This window comes from Taudactylus pleione, unplaced genomic scaffold (assembly GCF_031769625.1).
Source record: "Taudactylus pleione unplaced genomic scaffold, aTauple2 ptg000098l, whole genome shotgun sequence".
Taxonomy (NCBI): domain Eukaryota; kingdom Metazoa; phylum Chordata; class Amphibia; order Anura; family Myobatrachidae; genus Taudactylus; species Taudactylus pleione.
Genome location: NW_028284500.1, coordinates 1070001 through 1096280, shown reverse-complemented (window position 1 = coordinate 1096280; position 26280 = coordinate 1070001). Strand labels below are relative to the sequence as shown.

The following is a 26280-nucleotide window of genomic DNA, read 5'->3' as shown; positions in this document are numbered from 1 at the left end:
AATCGTACAGTCAAATGCTCCCCCTTGCATTGCCCACCTATGCTGCGCCACCTGCAGCATAGGTGAGGAGAAATATAGATAAAATATTGAAAAAAGTTGGATTTGCGCTGCATTTGGTTAAATAAATATTTTATGATGGAATTGGACTGACTACCTCTTTTTCCATATAATATTAGTATTTACCATCTACTTTTATATCTCTCTCTCGTGAATGTTGACACTATGGTTGGCCTTCATTTTAGACCAAAGAAACCCCCTCTGTATTAAGTGCCCCATGCCCCTCAAAGTCTTCATCCAGCTCTGGTTTCAGCCCTACTTATTGTATGTAGCTACAGGATCACCTGTACAGAGCATATAATTACAGGCACAATTAGTGACATTTGTCACCAGGAAACTGTAGCCTTGCTGTGGACTTCCTGGTTTACTCTTGTAACAAGCTGACAGCAAGTAGTCGTGCGACCAGAACAGGACTGGTCTGCAACTAAACGGATCCTCTTCCACATTGCATGAGAGTCCCTGAGCTGTAAGGTAAAGAGATCATGGATATTATGTTTAAATTGTCTCCATCGTGTTCTTCCTTACCAGTGTTTGTGGCTGAAGTTATGTCATTGCTATGCTATGCAGTAGTACTTTACATAAGGACAGCAGGCTGTTTCACCTCTCAGCTCTCTTACTTTTGTAATGACAGTCCCATGTTTGCACCAATAATCCCTCTTTCCTTGCATTGTTTGTGTCCCTTTTTTAACACCTGTTTATGTAGGAATTAATATAAGTCCTCTTTTGGCTTTTCAAAATGCCTGTCTGGCTGCTAAAATTACAGATCATTACTGTGTATTTTTTTGTGAGATTTTACTGTATTGCATTACTGTGGTGTTACTATTTATATAGTAGCATCAGCACTGTACAGTCACAGAATATTTATTTGCATTGATTCCTGTATTGGTGGAGCTTGCAATCTACAGCAGATATGCAGATGCTAAAGCTGGCCACACACTAGGCCAACTTTCAGCCAAACATCCAACTAGTTGATTGGTTGGAATGAAAATCTGGTAACATATGGGAGTAACTGATTATCAGCAATTTGCTCATAAATGCCAGAAAACAGATGAAAATAGTCGGTCAGACAAATTTGTTAAATGTTTGATCTAAACAATTTGTTCAAACAAAAGTTTTTGTCCATTTTCCGGCGTTTGGGAGCAAATTGCTGATTGTCATTTGTTTCCATCCCCTACCAGATTTTCATTCCAACCAATCAACTAGTTGGCTGGTTGGATGTAAGGGTATGCAATCGGGAAGCCGACTGCCTAAATACCGGCAGCCGGCTTCCCGACTGTCATATCCCGGCAAGGGTGAAATGCCGGGCGTCTAGATGTAGACACCCGGCAATTCCCCGACGCCGGCATCCCGATCGTAGTGATGCCGGGCGCCGCGAGCGGACAGCCGAGGGGGGGAGGGTTAGGTTTAGGGCTCCCGGGGGGGACTTAGGGTTAGGCACCCCCCCCGGAGGGTTAGGCTAGGGGGACGGAGGGTTAGGCACCCCGGGGGGGGACTTAGGGTTAGGCACCCCCCGGGGGACTTAGGTTTAGGCAGCGGGGAAGGGGGTGGTTAGGGTTAGGCACTTGGGGGGGAGGTTAGGGTTAGGCACCCCTAAGGAGGGTTAGGGGGGTTAGGTTAGACAATACTTACCTATCCACGATCGGGATTTCCAGCGCTGTCGGGCTTCCGCGGCTGGGATCTCTGCTGATGCCGGGCTGCCGCTGCCGGGAATCATGCGGCCGGCGGTATTTCATACCAATTCCGATGTAAGTTGGTCTAGTTTGTGGCCAGCTTAACACACCGTAGGGTCACACAAGCCAATTAACCTACCTGTATGTTTTGTGAGAACGGTGAACGGAAACCAACGGGGTCATGCAGTTCTGAGATTAAGGGGCATATGTATTAAAACTTAATGTGAGATCATATTGTGAAATATATATCACCAACCAATCAGCTGCAAACTATCATTTCTTAAACACAGCCTGCAAAATGTAAGAAGCTGATTGGTTGGTAATATATATCTCACAATTTTATCTCACATAAAGCTTTGATACATACAGTATGCCCCTTAAGTTGCAATAGTAGTATTTTCTGGTGTACACTACCCATGTACAAATGATTGGAACACTTTGTATAAGGGATGAGAAAAGTGACAAGTCAGGTGCTGTCTGACCAGAATCACTGGTTGCATGCCTATAATTAGTATAGGTCCTGTTAATTATCCCTCCTTAAATGTAAAAGTGAAGGAATACCATCATGGGGGCAAGGAGTTTATTTTGGTTATTTTATGTTGTTTTTCATAAAATAGGGAAAGCCTCAATACCGCGATTATTATCAATCCTTATCGCCACAGACTTTTTCATTTCAAACCAAATTTCCCCTTCTATTACTAAAGAAAACTCTCAGGGACTGCGGTAGTGATCGTCTCTTTCCCTGCAAGTTTGATCCCGGGCACATCGGAGGAGTCTCTCACATTTGTGAACTAGTCCTCCCGGGGAATCTGATGCTGGGCATGCGCACAGTGTCTGATTCCAGAGCCAGACAGAGTTTGCAGGGGAGGGATTGTAAAATCCAGGAACGTATTAAGAGAGGAGGCACGTGTGCAGTCTCCATCCAGGCCCTCTTCTCTCCCGCCGAAAGAGGGGGTGGCCGTTTGTGCAGGTTTGCATGAGCCACATTTGACTAAACACACCCATATACATACATGCCTACCCTCCCGGAAGTCGCGGGAGGCTCCCGATAACCCCCAGCACCCAGGGAAGGGTAGGCACTTCTCCCGCAAGAATGGGGAGAATTTTCTTGCAGATCGGCAGGTCCGCGAGCAGGGGGCATGACCTAATGACACGATTCTGAGTTTTGCGCCATTTGGCCCCGCCCCTTATTTAAATATGCTGTGGTCGCTGCAAATTACAGTGACGGGGCGGGTCTTTATAACGTGACCCGTCCGGTCCTGCCCCCGACACCTCCCATCTGCGTCACCTCCTCGGGCTTCTCCCAGTAAGGTAAAGTTAAATGTCGGCAAGTATGCCCTTATACTGTACTTGGCCTACATTAGAATGTGACTTCCCTCCCCCCATCCAGGGGCGCCGATAGCGGGTAATGATTACCAGGGCCTAGGCTTGCTGGAGGGGCCTGGTGAGGGCCCGGGTCTGGCGCTCGCCCCTACTAGGCCTATCAGCGGCAGTAGCGCCCAGCACACACATTTGTGTGCACTGGTGAATTTATAATAGGTGCATGGTGTGCGGTGCACACGGGCCCCTGGATCGCCCACACCGCACACCCTGCACCAATATAATTAGCATATTTACCTCTCCGGAGTCCATTTCGCTCATTAGTGCAAATATTGTGCAGCAACGCCAGTGTATAAAAGCATGCAGACATAGGGCCTGATTCATTACGGATCACAACTGCGATTACAAACGCAATTGGCCGATTGTTGATTTGTGCACATGCGTATGCCACTGCGATCGCAGAGATTACACAGACCGATTACAGAGTGATTGACATCACAGTGCTATTTGTGGGTGGTGACAGGGGGGGTGGGGAGCTTGGGGAAACGCAGGCGTGCCAGTGCATTTGAACGCCATTGCGGGGGCGTGCATAAATTATCCACTGCAATGCCATACGCAGCTCGAGTACACATTGCGTGCGATCAAGTTAGTAATTTCTGAGTAAGGTCTGACCTTGTGCAAGCGTCAGGCTCCGATTGTACTCGATGATTTTGCAGTCTTGCTAAACATTACGGATGTGTGTAAGGTAAGGTGGGCGTCCTTATGTAGTGCTGTGCCGGCATAGCGATCACAATGGATTAGCATATCATCGCAGTCAGACTGCATGTGTAATCGCAGCCACAATTGCAGTTGCGATCCATAGTGAATTAGGCCCATAGTCAAGAGGTTCAGTTGTTGTTCACGACAAACACCAGAATGAGAAAGAAATGTGATCTCAGGGTCTATTTTGAGCTTGGTAGTATTGTTTCTGCCAGACAAGTTGTTTGAGTATTTCAGTAACTGCTAATCCTTTATTTTGATTTGCTCCCAACTCAGAATCCGCCTCAGCTGAGAGAGAGCAGCAATAGATATCACCAGCAGAAATGTGACACTGGGCAAGGCACTTGTAAAGATTATCTGTGCGCATAATAGGAGCGAATGCAGCTGTGTTTTTTTGTGGGGCTGGTCCCAGTATTATTAGGCAAAGCTTTGTGTATAGTAAATAGAAATGACTGAGTTTTGCTACGTGTGTCCCTTTTACCCTAGAAAGCGAACCGAAAACTTTCATTACAACTAACCTGGATCTGTGATACCTGTAAGATAAAAAATCAGTAGTATCCAGAAAAATAACATGTATTGAACAATGTACATGGATACTATGGGGACTATTTATCAAAGTGTATTTGATGTAAAATCCCTGAATACACCCGTTTTCGGGGGTTTACCTAAAATCCGAAGTATCCCCCGTATGTATGAAGGAGGGACCGCAGCAGGTATCTGTTGCTGTGATCACTCCATTACCGCTGGCAGCCGCCTCCCCCCTTTCTACGGGGGATGCGATGTTGCCAAATTCACCAATATCCGGAATGCAATACATTCCAGATATGGGCACCCGCAGCTACCACCATCTGAAGATGACGTTAGCTGCTGTAGCCTATGGGTTACACCGCGCACTATTAGCCGCTGGAGGGATCTGCTGGAACCCTACCCGGCTATGGCGAATGTGCAGTTCACGGGACTGCTGATGAGCACCACCCCCTGCACTGGCCGGCAGTTCTCCGGATACATCGCAGGGACGGGATCCTTTCTGAGCCCGTGTCCCTGCATGTCCCGGATGGTACATCCGGCCGATAAGATCACTTTTTGCAATGTGATCAGGGGCGTTACTGGCATGACAAAAACCAAAAAGATCAAATCTGATGGTGCCTAATCACAATATCTAATTACTGATATACAAAGAACCAAAAACAGACAGCTGCAAATAAAAGAGGGATCTGCAGCCTCCAATGTAAATTAAAAAAATTATATAATTGCGCTAGTCCCATTGGTGATGTTCCAATATAAAAAGTCTGGTTTACTTTTTATTCAAATAACAATATACAAGGACACAAAAAAGTCTATATTATTATAATTAATAAAAAATATAAATAAAATAAATATAATCATCAAAACAAAAACAATAAAAGACAAGGAATAAATCCTTCTAATAATGAATTATTAGCTTCAATTACACTAATTAAATGAAACATGTGTAGCATGAATCAATTGGAAACATAAAATCCACTCCTGCTTGTCTGAATGTGACAATTCTATAGCTGCATACACACACAACGATAGAGTTAATGAACGATTTTAGTCAACGATTTTCTAAAGTTGTTCATTTACTATGTTCATTTAAATGTAATGAACGATTTTTATGAACTACAAACGATTTTTGCATATTAACTTAATGAAAATCGTTGAGTTGACAAGTCTGACTGAACTACAAACTACAAACGTGAACGCGCATGAACAATAATCATTCATCGCTTGACTCAGAAAGTGAACGATTTTTTCAAACAATTATCGTTAAACAATAATCGTTCAAAAAATTGTGTGTGTATGCACCTTAAGAAATACAGCAACAATTGCAATTGGCACCGGTCCCTCAAAAGCCTTTTTGTTCTCCGTAATATGAGGAATATATCCAGTTTAAATCCACATAGAAAGTGTTCCAATAATCTCAATGGAGATTACCAATTGGACTAGCACAATTTGCGTTACTGGCATGCCCTGATCGCATTGCAAAAGCGATCATTGAATAATGGGCCCCTATATGTTCTAGAAAAGAAATGACATCTGAAAAAAAAAAGCTTTTTTTTTTCATTCAATACAGCTCATTGCCCGATGTTCTATGCACATCGGCTTGTGACACCTGTTACATTGGTATGATGTCTTTCCAGCTTTATTTCGATTGACACATTCCATATCTTTCAGGTTTTGGTAGACCTAGATTGGTTCCAACTGCTGGTGCATTTATTCAGAGTGTCCTGTATGTCCCGACTGGGCACTTGGGATACCTCTATTGAGGTAGAAAACCGGGGAGGTTAGGATAAGGATGAATAAAAGACAGGAGGGACAGTAACTAGGTCTCCTAGTTATTATTATCCTTTATTTGTATGGTGCCACAAGGGTTCTGCAGCGCCTTACAGTAGTACAAAGTACATAAACAAATGAGCACACAAGACAAGTACATAGACAAATAACACACATGCTGGGAGAAAACAGCAGTAGTAGTGATGAGTGAGATACAGGAATAGTACAATTAAAATGTCTAAAAATCAGATAAAAAGGAAGAACAGTGTTATACCCCTTTTCCACCTAAATTCCTGGTCTGACCCGGAGTTGGAACAAAGTTCCTATCCGGATCAGACCCGGAATTTTGCCGGCGCCGACTCGGGATATTCCCGAGTCAGCGCCGCTCACACCGCAGTCGGGTCTGCATAGACCCGGCTTTTGCGGAGTGAAAGTGGTCGCTTGGAGATGACGTCATCTCCAAGCGCCACTGAAGCCGGACCAATCGGCCGGCTAGCAGCGCACTCCAGGTCATCGTGACCCGGAGTGCGCTGTTTTCACAGCAGGGTTTCACGGGCTATGCCCGTGTTAAACCCTGCTAGTTACCTGGGTTGGATTGCCGGGTCACTCGACCCAGCGATCCAACCCTCTCCCCTTTTACACCAGGAAGCTGCCCGGGTTAACCCTTCAAAAACCCGGGTTTTAGCTCCGGTGTAAAAGGGGTATTAGTAGATGTGAAGGCACAACTACAAGAGTGTATAATAAACAAAAAGAAGTTTAGAGCTGTTAAAGTTGCAGGATTTTAAATTAAGGATTAAGCATTCTTACAGATGAGGAGGGGTTTAAAAATTATAGATACTACAGTGGTGTAGAGATACATTGACAGTGGTATAGGAATAATATAAACAGTGTAGGGTCAAAAAAAAAAAAATACATTAAAAAATGTAAATGCAGCAATCCACCTGGTAGTTGCTTGCAATGCTGAAGCAGGCCGTTGGCAATAGGCGTGTTCAGGTTATAATGAATGAGCTGCAGGGTATCCAGAAGCTCAGAAGATCCTTTACAATTGTTTTCAAGTTGTAAAGAATTCTTTTGTAAATGTTGTCCTCCTGTCTTCCTCCTGTTTAATTCTTGTCTAACTCTTTAAATGATGCTGTGCATATAATACCACTTTGAAATAAAAACCTATGCAGCCTTGTAACTTACTGGGTATGTAGTGAAGCATCCATGTGTAGTCACTGATTACACCCCAACCCAGGGTTGCCTACCTTTAATATTCTCTTCCCGGGAGAAGCCCGGGTAAGAGAAGCAGCAGGAGTCCGACGGGGGCGGGGCTCGATGATTCGCGTCATTAAGCCCCGCCCCCTCACGGTAAAATTGCCGCGATTGGGCACAATTTACATAGGGAGCGGGGCCAAATGCTGTGATTCATGCAGAATCACAGTTTAAGCCCCGCCCCCTTCACGGAGACCTGCGATTGCCGCGGGTATTCTCCTAATTCTGCCCACTTCACTAGGAAGTGGGCAGAATTCGGGAGAAATGCCTACCCTTCCGGGGGTGCGGGGGTTACCCGAAAAATCGGGAGCCTCCCGCGAAAACCGGGAGGGTAGGCATGTATGCCCCAACCCCCAATAACCTCACCACACCAGATACAAGTCATACAATTCTAATACAAACAGAAAGACCCTAAACAGCATCCCATGTATCTAGGAATTAATAAATAGTTAAGTTGCAAGACCTTAAGTCACTCTGGTTTTTGCAGATAATTAATAACAAAGTACCTATGAAATCAGTATACTCATACAGCACTGCTAGTTCTATGTCAGATGACTGGTCCCAATAGATTACCTGCAGGATGAGAAGGGGAAAGTCAGTCAGATCATCCCTCGCTGATCGCAGAGGATAAAGCTAGTAAAGTCTCTTGTCTAACTCTTTAAATTATGCTGTGCATACAATACCACTTAGAAAAAAAAAACACTTTGAAATCGCCGGAGTTATAGACTCTGGGCACTAGAGTGCGCCCAGAGTCTATAAAGTATGCGCAGGTCACCGGGAAAATGGCCGTGGTGGCCATTTTCACTGTACTGCGCAAACTACAGGAAAATGGCTGCAGCGGCCATTTTCCAGTCGTTTTTTTTACAGTGCCGGACTCCGGAGAGGTAAGTAAAACTATGGGTACAGGGTGTGTGGTGCAGGGCCCCCCTGGACCCGTGTTCCCCGCACACTCTGCACCCATTATAGATACGCCCCTGCCAAGTGAGCAGGTCGCGGCCCTCTGGACAGAAGACCAAAACAAAACTAAAAACTACGAGGACTGGAAACACTAGGGATACTGGAAATGAAGAACACTAAAAGAGAACTGAACAGGTATGGCACTTGAAACACTAGGAGGAGATAATCCAGGGATAGACTTGTACTGAGATCTGGATAGAGAGTACACAGAGGTTGGTTTGAGACGCACTGAAGGTGCAGGCATGGTCTTGTACTGAGATCCGGGTAGCGAGTACACAGATGTAGGCTTGAGACGCACTAAAGGTGCGGACACGGATTTGTACTGGGATACTGGTAACGGATACACAAGGGTTAACTTGAGATGCAGACTCAGACTTACACAGAGACACTGGTAATCGATTTCACAGCTGAAAGAGTTAACACAGACAGTACTGGGAATAGCTAGGTATCCAGATACTGATTTGCACAGAAAAACACAGAGAGATGTCCAGCTGGGAGCTAACTAGTGATTAGCAGGAAATCCGACACCTAGTAACAGGGAAGCTGCAATAGAACTAGCAGCACATTACAAGACACACAGGAATATAAATATAAAGGACAGAAGTTCTTGGGAGAGAACCAAAAAGTCTCAGACTGAGAATAGCATGGATGTTAATGCAGGTAATTCTAGAGAACTGTGAGAAGGCTGAAGAAATACTCTGCAGGAAAACCCACAGAGCAACACTGGTAAGAATCACAGTCACTGGAACAGCAAAGTTGAACAGCAGTTTCCTGTTCCTGGAGTCAGACTTACATACCCCTGGGTAGCTGATCAAAGGCTCAGCTGAGAACTGACACAGCTACCACTGGATAAGGATCTATAGGTGATTCAGCCAAAATGGCAGCGCCCATGATTATCACCGCAGGAACTCCGATATGGAGGATTGAGTGGAAGTCATTTGGGCCCCGGGGAGAATACTCAGCAAGTCACCTACCGCTGCACCTGACGAGTCACTGCTCTCGCTAATGAGGGGAAGCCGGCATTGCGGTAAGTAACAGCCGATCCCAGGCAGAATCCTGACACTGTAACATCATCTTACCTTTACAAGGTAAAGCTGCTACTTGAATGTTCTTTATTGGAAAGTTAGAAATGGCTGGGTGCGTCAGACACATGGTTAGCTTTCTAGGGTTAAGAAGAAATATGAACCCTCCTATTGTTTGTGCAGACTGTATACCTGTCACATTGTATGTATTGTATCTGTTTGCAGTAGTCGAGTTACAGTTGATAATTATTGTTCCATTGTGTCTCTTCTCCCTAGTGATGGTGTCACAAAAAAAGATCAACTTGCTGCGCTTTGGAGTTCTGGTCATTGTTATCCTGGCTGTGATGAAGTATATGTCTAAGAGCAGGTAAGTTTCCAGACAAGTAGCAATGGCCGCTGATAGCTGTCAGGCCCTGTACCACACCTTCACTAAACATTAATCAAGTACAAAGTAATCATTTATGAAATAAAGAACAAACATGATGTATGTTTTATGGAAAATGACTTAGAAATGTTAAAGATGCAGCAGGTACTTGTGAGATGAATGCATGCTATTATTTCCCCTACAGCCACAACATTCTTATATAACTGAAAATGAAGCATGATGGTAAATAACTTGTTCAGAGTAAATCTGAGATTTCAGTTAAAGACAAAGTTCTACCCACATCTGGAGGACAGTGTCTAAGGGGCCCATTTATCAATGACCGCTTTTGCAATGTGATGAGGACATGCCAGTAACGCCCCTGATCGCTTTGCAAAAAGCGATCCTATCGGCCGGATGTATCATCCGGGACATGCAGGGACGCGGGTTCCGAAAGGAGCCCGTCCCTGCGATGTGTCCGGAGAGCTGCCGGCCAGTGCATCGGGTGGTGCGCATACGCCATCCCGTGGACTGCACATGCACATCCGCCATAGCCGGGGAGGGATCCAGCATATTACATTTCATGTGCATATTACATCACGCAGAGGGGGACGGGGCCGGCACCACCGGTAAGTGCAGCTATGCAATCGGCTGTACAGGCTGCCTGTCTGGAGTATCTGAAGGACGCTCCAGCGGCGCTGCAAACACCCTGCTAGCCAGAAGCAAGGGCCGTAGGGCGTAGACGGTGCCGCCCACGGAACCCCGCGCTCCGTGTGGCAGCACCATCCGCACACCCCTAGTTACGGCTCTGTGTTTTCTGATATGGGTCAGAAGGCTGAGACTGCAGTCATTTGAGCGGCTGTGATGTCACTGGCCCCAGGGCCGTAACTAGGGTTGTGTGAGCGGTGATGCTGCGCAGGGCTTAGTGAGCGACACAGTCGCTTCCCCGCAGCACATGTATGGAACAACACCCTGCGGCCATTAGCGCTACTGCAGAACCACGCTCTGAGCAGACACCCTGCGGCGTGTGTAGCTGCTCAGAGCTCTACTTACAGGAGCCGGCAGTGGAGCTGACGGCCCCCGGCCCCTAAGCATGATGTAATAGCCTAGCATGTTTAGAGGTGGGGCCAGCACAGGGCGGAATAAAGCACTGTTATGGAGCTGACTGGCCCTTTCCTTCACTTACCTGCATCTGATGGCTGCAGCGGTTCCTGCGTGGCTTCCGGGTCCTGGCGGTCATGTGACTGTCACTACTGAGTCAGAGCTGTGATCCTGTAGTATTCCGGTACATTTATTTCTCCTATCCCTAACCCTAATCCCTACTCCTCACCCTAGTGCCTAAGCCCAACCCTCCCGCCCGTAGGCTATCCCTAATGTTGTCAATAGACAGTGTTGAAATTTGACACATTGATATTCTGATACATTCCGACACATTACCTGTGGACATTTTACCAATATAATCCATTTACTAACGAAATATAACCCCTTTAGTGCTCGCTAAAGGGGTTATACCATCTTTCTGTATTTAGTAAACTGTTTAACTGTTTTTACAGCATCGCTCTCGCCATCTTTTAGATGGCGAGAGCGATGCGGGCTACATTGCCGGCAATGGAGACTCGGCGGTGCATTTCCGGCTTTAGCAAAGCCTTCCAGGCACCGCCGGGTCCCCGTGTCATGCACATGCGCAGACGGACCATCACGCATGCGTATAACACTGGAGGCCCGACGCTGGCATCGTTACGTTGCCAGCAGCGCAGCGGAGGACCTCGCCGAGGACCTGGACTTCATGGGACCTCGCTGGAGAGGTAAGTATTACTAATTACCAGTGGAATTTTCGTTTGTATCTAAACAAAAATTGCCGCTGGTATTGCGTTCTTTTGTAAATGGGGCCTAAATGAGTTACATTGTAAATGTCGACCTAGTGACTACATACCATCAGGACAGGCACCTAATAGTGTAGTAATTAAATTATCAGCAATATATAGGAGATGATTCCAAAAAACGTGAGTGCCAAATGTAAAATATATTTGTGCTTCTCTGTTTAGGCTTTTTACATGATCCTATTCAGCAAGGAACGCTATTCTGCTAGCACGCACACTACGCAGTTGCTAATTTCATCGGTGTAAACGTTGGCAATCACAGTGCGATCACAGATTACCATAAGGACGCCCACTTCCCCTTACACACATCCGTATACTTGAGCAACATAGCAAAATAATCGGTAACATCGATTAACATCGGACCAATACGCACAGTTAAGGCAAGGTCAGACACGCTATGAGGCCTCAGGCTGAATATGGCATTGTAGTGGATAATTTATGCAACCCCTGCAACGTACTGGCACACCTGCGTTCGCCCGATCAACCCCCCACAAAGGGCACTTCCTGTCAATCACTGTGCTCTGGGTCTGCGTAGTCTCTGCAAATGCATTTCCCATCGCAATTGCTAGTTTGCGCACTGCGATGCATATGCATGCACAATGCGAATTAATCAGCCGATTGCCTGCGTCTTTGCTACTGCGATCCTCGCTGAATCAGGCCCATAGCTTCTCTGTCTGCGGCCGTTATGAGTGCTTGCTGTGACCTTGAGCATACAAAACCCACTTTCTGGGCGCTTCACATATACCAGCCCCCTTTTGACCCCGTACAGGAAATTTCAGTTGTTCCATATACTGAATATTATATTGTGACCATATTATATTGCTACTATTTCTGGCTAATGTTTAAAACTGTTCTGTCCATATCTACCTGTTGTATGTACCGTAATTGATCAAAGTGCTCTGATATCCTTATGACCACAGCCTATGTATATACATAGAATGCACACCAGTACACAATCACAGCCATATTGGCCTGGGAATTATTTATTTTCATATCTACCAAGCAATGTAGAATTCCTGGGAGAACGTCTGAATGTCTCTTATTGCCCATTTTCGCTAATATCAAGTGTAGATTGGCATCCCGTCTGATTATGGATGGCCTACCTTGGTTAGCAGGAAAGCCCAATGTATCACATGCATCCAGAGGTATGTTAGGGATGGCCAAAAGTTGGTTAACCATCAATGGTACCATTAGTGGTTAACCTCGATGGTGTGAAACCACTGACAGGGGAACAATTGATGGTTTCACCCACCAATGGTCATCCTTGCTCTATTATTTACCAGACAGCAAGCCAATTAGATTTGGAGGTGGGGATTCACAAGTTGCATTGGGGGGCAGAGATAGGGTCAGTGTCCCAGTGCCAAGTAATAATAAGATAAAAAATATATTGAGGCGCTCTGTACCATCGATGGCTGAGAACCTTTGGATCTCTGCCATCAATGGCAAACCATCTACCATCGGTGATTAACCATTGATGTCCATCCCTAAATTATGGTCTGGTGGTACCAGAAATCACACGGGAATCATTTTAACCCACTTTCTCTTGCTGCATGCGCATAACACCGGCTTCTGGGGACTGCATTGGTTGCACCCCGAGAAGCCCAGTAGGGCTGCCTGAAAGGCAGAGCAGCGGCTTCCACTGGAAGCCGCTCTTGGCTAATCACAGCCCGGACTGGCAGTCCCAGGGGGAGGAGAAACCTCCCCCTGGGGCTACCTGTCCTTTGCGTGACTGGCAGATGGCGCTTCCAGTGGGAAGCCATCTCATGTCACAGTGAAGCCAGTGCTGTCACGGTCTGCAACTGGCTCACTGACGTAGCGGTTTTTACTTTGCAGGGGGAGTAAAATCTGCAACTGGTTGTAAGTAACCATACAACCCTATCACGGCACCTTTTTATTTCAGTTATTCTTGTCACTTATTTATTTACATTTCAGATTTACTCGTGGATTTATTGTTGCAGTGAGATCTAGGAGAAGTGGTGCGGCCCTGAGGCCCCCCCATCTTTCTGCCGTGTCGGAGGCTCTCACTGTTACAAGAGCTTTATGAATTTTGTTCCATGGGTGAAGATTTAATGAATTGTAGCCCTTTTTTGCGAAGGATGTTCCTTCTCTGGGGTCCGGCAATATAGGGTCCATTATTTTTTTTTTTAAGCACTTATTTTGCCACTTGAGCAGTGTTTCCCAAACTACTTCCTCAGGTCTTCCAGGTCTCCTTATATAATCACAAGTGAAACAATTAGCTCCACCTGTGGAATTTTTAAAATGTGTCAGCCAGTAATGCAGTTCTTTTCAACCTTTTTCAACTCGAGGCACACTACACAAGATTTTAAAATTGCTAAGGCACACCATCCGGCTATGCGGTATGCGCGACCTATGAAAAAACATACACATTGGCTCCCACAATCAACAAAATACACACACATTGCCCTCCACGGGAATAAAACACACTACATTGGCCTTCATAGGAATAAAACACACTACAATGGCCTCACAGGAATAAAACATACTACATTGGCCTCCTCAGGAATAAAACACACTACATTGGCCTCCACAGGAATAAAATACACTACATTGCCTCCTCAGGAATAAAACACACTACATTGGCCTCCTCAGAAATAACACACACTACAATGGCCTCACAGGAATAAAACACACTACATTGGCCTCCACAGGAATAAAACACACTACATTGGCCTCCACAGGAATAAAACACTACATTGGCCTCCACAGGAATAAAACACACTACATTGGCCTCCACAGGAATAAAATACACTACATTGGCCTCCTCAGGAATAAAATACACTACATTGGCCTCCTCAGGAATAAAATACACTACATTGGCCTCCTCAGGAATAAAATACACTACATTGGCCTCCTCAGGAATAACACACACTACATTGGCCTCCTCAGGAATAACACACACTACATTGGCCTCCTCAGGAATAAAACACACTACATTGGCCTCCTCAGGAATAAAACACACTACTTTGGCCTCACAGGAATAAAACACACTACATTGGCCTCCTCAGGAATAAAACACACTACATTGGCCTCCTCAGGAATAAAACATACCACATTGGCCTCCTCAGGAATAAAACACACCACATTGGCCTCCTCAGGAATAAAACACACTTGACAACTGTTCGTGGCACACTAGTGCGCCGTGGCACACTAGTGTGCCACGGCACAGTGGTTGAAAAACGCTGCAGTAATGAATACACCTGTGCACCAACTAGGAAAAATGGAAACCATGCACTTAGTGCTCCCTGAGGAATGAGTTTAGGAAACACTGGACTAAAGAAACCATCTACCTTAAGGCTCCCATACCTCTAACGGCGGATTGCGCAGTCCTGCGATCGGATCAGAAATGCTGATCTGCCAGTCGGAAATGCAGACCCGCAGCCATCGATGTTCTGCGATCCGTTGCAGGATTGGTGAAATCCACCATGTTGAATTTGACCGATGTGCCCATCACAATCATAATTTGAGCGTGATCGGAAAATCTGTGAAATCCAACATGTTGGATTTCCCCGATCCTGCGGTCCCGGGTTGCTTAATTGCAACATTACGGCACTCCATTGCAGATGCATGAGGGCTATTAGTCTTTACTTATTCTATAAATCGAAAATTGAAATCCTAGAGGAAACGACTTTTATACTTCAATGTGCTACCGTTTAGTTCTTAATTCTGTTTATATTTTGGTTTAGGTAGGAACAACGGGGGAGATATAACGTTTGCAGAATCTATTTTAATCTAAATGGCATGCAGCAAAAAGCAACACAAATGCTTAAATCAAAATCTTTAACACAATTTTTAAATGATCGTCTTTTTTTACTTAAAAAAAAAAAAAAAATAGATTCCATTGTATTTAGCTGAGTATTAACGCTATGCTTGTGAACACTGGCCCTGATTCAGAGCCGGACGCTCTGACAGAGCGCTCGCTCTGAATCAGGGCCGTCCTTGTTTTTCAGAGCGGCCTCCTGGCCGCTCGCATAGCTGTGGGTGACCACCCACAGCTATAGCGAGCGGCCAGGAAGATGGTCGCGATGGTAAAGACCATCGCGACCATCGGGCTTGCGACGAGACCCTTGTGGTAGGGTCTCGTTGCCGCAAGCCCAGAGTGTTTTCGGCTCTAACAGAGCTGAAAGCACTCCCACTGACATCACTTGTGATGTCAGTGGGGCCGGCCCCAGACGGTAGGCGTTCCCATGGGAACGCCTCCGTCTGGGCAGCCACGCCCCTGCCCCGCCCACCAAAGGGGGCGCGCTGTCACTTAACATCGACAGCACGCCCCCCTTTAGTACGAGACCCGGAGTGACGGATTGCACGTCGCTATCCGGGTCTCGCGCATGCGCACGACGGAGCCGGCTCCATCATGCGAATGCGCACTGGGCCACCATCAACATGCTTGCGAGCGCATAGCGCTCGCGAGCGGGTCTGAATCAGGCCCACTGTCCTCGATGTTGTAACATTAGCGCTTTTCAGCAAGTGTTTGACACGTACAGTAAAGTTAACGCCCATGTAAACTTAGCCTGGTGATAAAGTAACACCTAAAGTCACACCTAGCCTGCCCTCTTTGTTGCCTTAGTAATTATATCACTGGTGAAGGGCTGTATAGTCAGAAATAGGGATTTGGCTCATGTATAACTGGGTGTAGCTGAAACTCCCTCTTATTCAACACCAGAGCCGTAACTAGACTTCTTGGTGCCCTGTGCCAAAGAGAGCATTGGCGACACCCCCCCCACACCATTTTTTAAATGGGAACATAAGATAGTGCAACTGAAAAAGGGCCAAGGCCTCATGGGGAAGGGCCAGTGAAGAGATAGGGGAGGCCAGGAGATGCTGGAGTTGAAAAAAGAGGAAGCTACAAGTGAGAATATAATAAACAATAAAATTAACAAGCCCAAACAGCGACCCCTGCCCTGCGGTGCCCTGTTCAATGGCACTGGTCGCACTACCCTAGTCACGGCCCTGTTCAACACTTTCGGCCTCATTTATCAATGAGTTTTATCATTCACAACGAGTGATAAAACTCGCTGCATATGATAATGGTGCTGCAGCCAATCACCTGACAACTGTCATTTCTCAAACAGATGACAGTTGGGAGCTGATTGGCTGGAGCAATTTGTTGCGAATGGTAAAACTCATTGATAAGTGAGGCCCTCGAATCAGCAGACACTGTTCCCGGCAATGCACCTAGGTGCGAGGCTGTAGTAGTGATAAATGCTTAGCTGGAAGCTTATTGGCTGCTTTGCAGGGGTGTATCTATAATGGGTGCAGGGTGTGCGGTGCACACGGGCCCCCGGGTCCAGGGGGGCCCACAACGCACACCCTGCACCCATAGGTAATTATACTTACCTCTCCACAGACTCCCGAAGTGCTGCTCTGCAGTGCCGGACCGGCGCTGTAGAGCAGCAAACACTCACTGGGAAAATGGCGGAGGCCGCCATTTTCCCAGTGATCTGCGCATGTGCAGAAAAGATGTCCCCGGGAAAGTAGGCGCGGGCACCATTTTCCCGGAGACCTGCATGAAGCAAGAATCTACAGCGCTCAGCGCCACTGAGCTGCAGTCAGAGAGGAGGGGGCCCAAACGGAGGCTGCACACGGGCCCCCTCCTCTCTTAAAACGCCCCTGCTGCTTTGGACAACTTCTGCACTCATTAGGCTTGATACATCTCCCCCTATATTTTTTCATACTTTATTCACAAACCCTTGTGTTATTTAGGGAGACTGTGTGTCCTTCAGGTTGAAACTGTTAGCCGCGTATCCACTATGCGATATAATGAACGATTGAATGATAACAACATTGTTCAATTGTCCGCAAATTTGTGCAGTGGATATGCCGTCAACGACAAGCGATGCACGCTCCCGCTGTCGCTCATCGCCCAAACCTGCTGTTCAACCTGACGATATTGGTGGGTGGGTGCCGGCAGTGAACGATATATCGGTCCGTAGTGGACTCAAAGGGCCTGATTCAGCAAGGAATGCACAGGAGAGAACGCACGCCCTCGGCCGATTTTTTTGCAATGCGTATGCATCGCACTGTGCGTGCGCGAACTAGATCAGGGGTTAGGGAACGCAGACCACACGCAGTGTGTATGCAGACCCCTCCAATATTGATTGACAGGTAGTGGCATTTGTGGGTGGTGACTGGGGGTGGTCAGGCGAACGTAGGCAGTATAACGCCATTATAGGGGCGTGCATAATTAAGGCAGTGCGGCAGCATACGCACCCATACCGTAAGCTGTACACAGGAAGTGGACAAAATCCTGCGGCAGGTCAGGTCAAACACTATTGTGTGTATGGGGCCAATGGTTCTCGATGTTACCGATGTTTACACTATCTTGCGTGCTGATCAGGTTGTGAGTAAAGGGAGATGGGCGGCTTATTATGGAGCTGGGCGTCTGCATCTTGTGCTGCGGTCTCCACGCGTATGCATTGATTAGTATATTCTTGCCGTGGACGGGGGCGTGCCTCTGCATCAGTGCGTTCCTTCGTGAATCAGGCCAAATGTCCACTGCACGATATAATGAACGATAACGATGTCATTATCGTTCATTATATCGTGTAATGGATACGCGACTTTACTCTCCATGGACGCGGACATTTTGTAGGCGATGTTGATGAGAATACGGCCTGTCCAGTCACCTCTTGGATTGGAACAGGCGATACCCAACGGAGACCCCCTTATCTCTCCCGAACACCAGCATAAGGAGAACTGCGGAAATTAGCTTATTGAATGTGTGGGTGGGTGAGTGGTACCAGTTGGTAAAAATATTGGTAACCAATTCATAATATGTGTTACTGTCAGATGGTTTATGAGAACTAGAAATAACTCATCCCGCTGTGAGTGTCCAGGTCTCTCTGCCAGTTCTCCTCTTACTGGGGTCACTTCCTATAGAGGGCTACACTTTGATTTTCTTCTCTTTAACACAGGGAAAGGTGTGAAGTAATTGGGATTGTGGGAAAAAAATATAGTAATAACCTCTGCAGCTCTAACATGGGTAGCATGGTTGGCGTTGTGGTTAGCATTGCTACCTCACGGCACAAGGGCCTGATTCAGAGATGTACTGTGTTGCACCTGTGATGTCTTCTGTTGCAGAGGGGTCATTGTTTTTAAAATAGCACCCTCCTCTACAGACGCTACCAGAGCCATTTCAAACAGCATCGCTACTGTGTACACATTCGCAGCCCATACGCAGGTTCTCCGATAATCACCCCTGTGAGTAACCTTATGGTCACACAGAATGGGCACCTGGACTGAGACGCTGAAGCCATCGTATCTACGTAGGGGATTGCAGACGCCTGTTGAAACTCGCCCCAAAACTACAACTGCTCTGTCCCACTTGCGTTTTGACGACCACCCCCTATTGCCTCCCCCAAACGGTGCCTTCCTGTTAATCACACTGCGATCCTTGAAGGTATGTGTGCGAGATCGCAGAGGGGACTTGGCACATGCCCATTTCGATGCAAGTGCAGTTCACCGATAATTGCTCAACTGCGTAAAAATCAGAACAGCGTACATCTCTCAATAAGGCCCTGAGGAACTAGGATCAGTTGCCACCAAGGCCCTAAATATATGGTTTGTGTGTTATCTCCTGTTTCCTCCCACAATCCAAAAACATGCTTGTAGTTTACCTGGTTTCTAACAAAGAATTAACTCTTGTGTGCATGTGGTAGTGAATATAGATTGTTGACTCCACTCCGACAGGGGGATGCAGTAGGGATGCCAGCGGTCTAAATGCCGGCCGTCGGCATCCCGATTGTCTAATGACTGGCGTCGAAATCCCGATGCCTGTCATTAGACCTTTGCCGGGAGCCCGACACCCGGCTTACCAATCGAAGGTAAGCCAGGTGCGGACAGCCGTCGGGGGGGACTTAGGGTTAGGCACCCCCCCCGGAGGTTAGGGTTAGGCTAGGGGAAGGGGGTGTTAGGACTAGGCACCCCCGGGGGAAGGTTAGGGTTAGGCCCCCCCCACCCCATATTCTCTGACTATGTGAGCGCTATATAAATAACTGTACATAAACAAATCCGCTGTGATTTCATCAATAAAACAATAGAAATGTAGACTTTTAGGCAAATTAGTATCTTACAGGAATAATCGCACTATGCTCTCCTAAAGCTAACGATAGCTATGAATTACTCACATTGATGATAGTATCCGTTTAAGTTGGTTGACTGGCACTACCAGAGTACTGTAATACCAAATACAATAAATAAATTATAGATGCCAGACCCCCCAGGATACCTAATGGTAGTCCGAGTCTGGCGCCCCCTTCAGTACCCAGGGCACTTACCTGCTTACATGACTGTCCATCTACTAGCACAAGCTATGTAATAGGATCACCATCACAGCCTGATATGTTATTAGTATTAGTGCTTGCATTGTAAAATGTACACTGTATCCCTATGCAGAGCAGATACAGCCAGTTATTATTACATATTGTGTATCCTACACATAAATGTTAGTCAGTCTGCCATATTCATAGCGCTGAATCTATAACTGCAATAAGATCTGTATTGGTTTACTGCTTTACAATACTTTAACACCTGATTAGCTTACTTAACTTAAGTTACAAATAAATAAAGACACGGACACCAGAGCTTGGCTAAAAAAGGTCACAGCTTTTTATTTATAAATTAAATTCAATCAACCTAACCAGGGTGGCCAAGAGACGCTGCAACTCAGTTCTAGCTTTCACCTTGCTCAATACTCGGAGGACGACTAAACGACCCCCCTTCAAGACGTACTAACGATGCGAGAGTCTCACTTCCCTCCTGGGCCAATCCGAGGTGCTTTCGCACTAAAACAGCACCCGGGTCCCCCCGCAAAGAGAAGGACAAATTCGCCAGGGGCAATGAGGGACAGTGCCCCCACAAAGTTGTCTTAAGCCACCTAAAGCCACTGAGTTGCAGCGAACTCCCGCCAAAGCCAGGCCCTAAGGAAAGACTGGCCCGCCACCCAAAAACTACACCAAAAATGAGAATAAATCCTTCACAAACAAACTGGTCCCCACAGCATTCAAATGCACACCATCATGACGAAGGAACTTCCCAATATCACCAACCAAAAAGCCATGACTCCCCAAAATTCCTCCAATTTTTTCCACATGCTTGGCAATCGCAACATTCGCTTTCTTACGTGCTCTCTCCAAAGCACCATACTTGCGCACTCCCCTCCATGTCAAACGAGGCATCATTTCAGACCATACAATCCGAATATTGGGCCACTGCAAACGTATCTCGTCCATCACTTCACGAATCCTGACAATCAGCTCCACACCTTTCAACTGGCCCACATCATTGCCACCAACATGTAAAACCAATATATTCGGAACTCCCCACTTAGCCACCGATGAAACTATCAGTGCCAAAACAGATGCAACACGCAAGCCCCTAACACCAATCCAACGCACTCTAAACCTGCGAGGCCACAAAACCTGTTTTTGGGACAACACATATTTTTCCGCCCAAAAAATATATGAGTGACCAAGAAGCCACACCTGCCCCTCTTCTTCCGTCAATGCTGTGGAAAAAGAGAGAACCTAACCGTGAGAACCGCACCAAACCCAATTCCAACGGACACAACTTTAGTAACACATAGCAACTGACTAGCAGGGATGCAGAACTGGGGAAAACAGGAACCCGAGTGAAGAAGAAAAACCAAAAAACCTGCCCGTGAACCAAATGGGTCAAATCATGGCTAACGGGAGGAAAAATTAAAAATCCCTTCACACCCCCAATTGCTCAACGCTAACCGTTGACCAATTGGCGGGTAAGCAACGTTTTCGGGTTAACGCAGGGTGCGCCCCTATACCTTATCGCAGCGCACATACTTTTTATATGCAGCTGACTTCCAGCGCCCCACCTTCTGAATGTCCTGCACAGACGCCCCTGAGAGGGCCGCCCAAGTAGCAGCGCCAATACGAAAAGAATGCGTGCCATACTCTGAAGGATTCAAACCCAATTCTAACAAACATTTCTTAAAAACCGCTGCAAATTGAAACTTGGTCAGAGGAGTGCCATCCGCATGAATTAGCCACTGCGCACCCCCACTAGGACGTAACTCCATAAACCTGGCAGCTAACTGAACTGGACAGATGTCTAAATCCCTATTCTTATGCAGAGTAACCCATTTCCCCCTGCCTGTTTGATCTGTTTTGGAGAAACACAGCTTGCAAAGTATCGCTGAGTCACGAAAAACAATGTCTTTTAACAAAAGACCAGAAACTGTGGAAGTTTTATTGGTAGACACTACCTCGCTAACACGAAACGCCCCAAAAAATGCTACCGCAAAAGCAAGCCTAAAAAGAAAAGTTTCATACAAATCAACCGCTATCTTTCCCATTGAAGTCAACAAGCCAGACAAAAGCTGCAAATCGACTGGCCGGCGAGAGTCTGAACGAGCTGGCGACCCCTTAGCCCAACCCCTCAAAGCCTTCACTAACACGAAAGCCTTGGTGGGGTCATGCAAACCTTTTAATTTGCAGAAAAAGGAGATACCAGCAAGCGCGGAACCTATAAACGCTCTAGATCTGCCCTGCTGATAACGAAACCAAACAAAAGATGAAATCAACTGTTCCGGAGACTTACCCTCCACGTCTGGGAGAGCACAATGCGTGCACCAATCCCGTCAAGCGGCTGAGTGAGCCCGGAAAGTCGATGGAGCAAGCGACTTTAACGCCAAACCTTCTAAGCCGGCCTGATAATCTGCCACACAAACAAGGGGCAGACCAAACCAACGTTAGAAGCCGACGGCACAAGCGCCCGGAAGCGATCAAATTGAAATTGGGACAGCGCGTCTGCAATGTCATTACACACCCTTGGCACATGCTTCGCCCTGAATCTAATATTAAACTCCAAGCAGCGCAAAACTAAATGTCGGAGCAAACGCAAAACAAAATGCGAAGACGAACGCTGATTGTTGATGGCATGAACCACACCCAAATTGTCGCACCAAAATACTACATGACAGTTGCTCAGTCGCACGGACCAAAGTTCAACTGATACGACAATTGGAAAAAGTTCCAGCAGCAACAAGTTATCCGTCAAACCCTCTTCACGCCAAGCTATCGGCCACGGAGCCACGCACCATTCCCCATTGAAAAAGGCCCCAAAACCGGATGATCCGGCCGCATCCATAAAAAGTTGCAACGAACTGTTCGCTAATGGAGGCGAAGGCCAAATGCGTTCACCATTAAAGTGTATCAAAAATCTATTCCACATGCGAAGATCCTCCTTTATCTCCGCGGACAGGCGAATGTAGTGATGCGGCCGAACCACGCCAGCTGTTGCCCTCTCCAATATTCTACAAAAGACCCTACCCACAGGAATAATACGGCAAGCAAAATTTAAAGAGCCGAGGAGAGACTGAACTCTACGTAACCTTACTGAATCCTCTGCTAAGCAGACCTCAATAAGACCACGCAGCTTCTCAACCTTATCAATGGGAAGTCTACAACAGCCCTCTATCGTATCTATCTCAATTCCCAAATAAGATAAACAAACAGACGGACCCTCTGTCTTCTCGTTAGCAACGGGAACACCTAAAACTCTAAATAAGGACTGCGCAGAAAAAAGGAGGTCAGCACAAACGTCACTTCTTCCTGGACCCATAAAGAGAAAATCATCTAAATAGTGTGCTATGCCCGTTTGTCCGGTCCCGGCATGGAGACACCACTGAAGAAAGGAGCTGAATTTCTCAAAATAGGCACAGGAAACCGCGCAGCCCATAGGTAAACACTTATCTACAAAATAGCCCGAATCTAACCTAAAACCCAGAAATCTCATGGCCTCAGGATGCATTGGTAATAAACGAAAAGCTGATTCTATATCTAATTTAGCCAACAAAGCGCCATGTCCAAAACTACGAACTAAATTCAAGGTATCGTCAAATGATTGGTAAACGACCCTACGACAATTCTCTGGTATGGCATCATCCACAGAACCTCCCTGCGGATATGAAAGATGCTGAATCAACCAAAACTTGCCCGGCACTTTTTTAGGAACTACGCCAACTGGAGAAATACAGAGATTATGCAAGGGAGGACAAGGAAAAGGACCCTCCATCCTCCCCAGCAAAACCTCCGCACACACCTTAACCCTCAATTCCCCTGGAAAATCCCTGGCAGAGCGCAAATTCTGGGATGCCCTAACAATCAACTGCCTGTCAATGGGTAAACGAAAACCTACTGAAAAACCTTCGTAAAGAAAAAGTGCATCCTCTCTACATGGGTATAAATGTAACCATCTAATAAGAGAATCTAAACGGACTGGAGAACAAGCCTTAACTAGCACTCTTGGGGCCCTCAGCACGGTCCTGGGAAATACCTCCTGCCCCACGTCGACAGTCCTTGGCCGGATGCTCACCTCCGCAGAGACGACAGGAGTGGCGAAAGCGACACCCCGACCCCCTAGTACATTTGGAGTCGTTGTAGGCAAAGCATTTCCCTCTCCCCACTCCTGTCGACCCCTGTCTGTTGGCAGCATAGCATTTCCGAGGAGGCGCACCGTCCAACGGAGGCCGACGCTGTTGAGAGACCTCTAACCAGACTTCAACATCCTTAACCCCGAAAGGAATAACTAAAGAACCGTCATGTTTTTTCCTAAATTGTGAATCATATTCACGCCATGCCAAGTTACGAGACCTGACGAACATGTCGAGCACTAAAAATAGATACCTGAGAATGTTAACGTGCTCCTGCGCCCTGGTCTCCAAATAACATGTCGCAAATATGAGAATGCCTTTCAACCACGTATTAAAGTTGCAAAAAGCATCTTCTCCTATGCCTCCCGATTTTTTAGCCTGCACCAAACCTTTCCTCATGTCATCTGTGAGTGAAAACAGGTCTACAAATTTCCCTTTGCGAATTTTGCCTTTTACACTTTTCCGTAAGCCTCGTAGCACCGCAGTATTCGCGCAATGCACTGTATCTGCCCCTGCTTCCTGCGCTTTTGCCCCTGACTCATCAGACCTCCTAGTCTCGCCGCCTGACTTTTTCGCCAGCCGCCGCGCAACCAGTCTAGCAATTTTACGGGGGCGAGCGGGGGAACCAGAAGAGTGAGATGAAGAAGAAGAAGAGTCAGAAGAAGACAAAGGAGTTTCATACTCACCAGAACCAGATGGAAGCGGACCCGCTTCAGCAGACTTCTCCCTTGACGGCGCCACAGCTTCAGATACCGGTGCCGAATCTTCCTGTCCCGAAGCAGGCAATGAAAGAACTGTGGACACCTCACCACTTGGACCATCAGATACTTCAAGGCCTGGAACTAAGGAAGACGTGTGAGCCACCGCAGAAACGGACCCGGAAACCTCCGGGGTGGGAAGGGACAGGGTGACCGGCTTAGGAGGCGGAATGGCTGGCGCCCGCGGAGGAGGCGACAAACTGGGCGGGGGAAAAACAGAGGCAGTTTGGCCGGAGTGTGTGCTGAAAGAGGAAACTGGGGGCAAAGGCGGTGGCGCAGCCGCTTCAGGTGGGTAAACTTGCCAAGCTGGCAGGTACGGGTACTGAAACTGCGCATGCTGAAAAGCAGGAGGATATGCCGAAGGAGGGGCTGCGAAATGGGGAGAATAAAAGTGGGCAGGAGGAACAGCAACAGAAGATGACAAAATCGGAGGAGCTACGCCTGAGCTCCAAGAAGTCTGACCCCAAGAAGGGCCTGCCATAGAAAGGGGGGGTGGTGCATTAAAGGAGGGTGCCTGGCTGCCGGCTGGGGTGTACCATGGGGGTTGAATAGAAACCGGCACTACGTGCCCAAATGATACTCCAGCAAATGGAGTAGCGGGCAAAGTTGGGGAGCTTAAACGCTGCGCCAAACCCCCCGAAAAATGTGGAAAGGTGCCTGGGAAATAGGGAGACCCCGCACCTAAAATGGCCGCCTGAGGCAAGATGGCCACCGGACCCGCCGCATGGGCCAGGCCGGCTGGGCCACCGGAAATCAAAGCGGCAGAGGTCGCAGCCGCGGTGGCCACGACACCACCGGACCCAACATGAGGCCAGGACGGGGCTGAGGTCAGGTGACCTCCGCTGCTTGAATGGGGGAGACCCGCGGAAAATGCGGCGCGCACGTCACTGACGCCGCCGAGAGCCCCCGCCGGAGCCGCAGGCAAAGCAGGTGTGCAAGGGGACCCCAGCGGCGCCAAAGGAGACGCGACGCTGACCGGAGAGAGGGTGAGCGGACAGGAATGCGCAGACTCGTCGCGCGCTGGAGAAGCAGGGGCTGCGATGCTGCCAGAAGAGCTGGCGCCGGGGCGAGGTGGGGATGTAGGCGCGCCAGCTGCAGAAGCACGCGGGGAAAGAGTGCAGGCAGAGGAGGGAGCGGACCCAGCAGCCGCTGGGGGGCCGATGACAAGGGGGGCAGAGCCGCTCGGGGTGGATGAATGAAACTGGGAAGGGGAGGTTGGGGGAGATAAGCGGGCGGGAACAGAGCGCAGAGGGCACGAAAATTCAGCCAGCCGGCGGGGAGGGGGGGCATCGCGACGAGGACGAGACATGGTGAAAAAGACAGTGGTAACAAAGTAAATAGGATAAATATGCTAGAGATACTCAGCCTTTCCGAAATTCCACTGCAAAAGAGGCTGAGCTGCCCTCTAACCCTTCCTTATATATCCTCCATTTAACTCCTCCTATCCCTCTGCCTATAGGATGATCTGGCCACCTGACACAAACCCTTCACTCAGCCAACCAGGCTGTCATATACAAAAACAC

At 47.5% G+C, this 26280-nt stretch overlaps 1 protein-coding gene across 2 annotated transcripts in view; it reads left to right on the top strand.

Moving 5' to 3' along the window:
• Positions 1–399: 399 nt before the first annotated feature.
• Positions 400–26280, top strand: part of LOC148526413 (hexosaminidase D-like) — an 87107-nt gene continuing 61226 nt past the window's right edge. Inside the window, exons 1-2 of one of the 2 annotated variants that reach the window (XM_088470343.1) lie at positions 400–528; positions 9611–9701. In XM_088470343.1, the coding sequence (XP_088326469.1) occupies positions 9613–9701 (89 nt within the window). In that variant the 5' untranslated portion in view covers positions 400–528; positions 9611–9612. Of the gene's footprint in view, positions 529–8894; positions 9340–9610; positions 9702–26280 lie in introns of those variants that run through there. The other variant, XM_088470342.1, reaches the window with a different exon arrangement.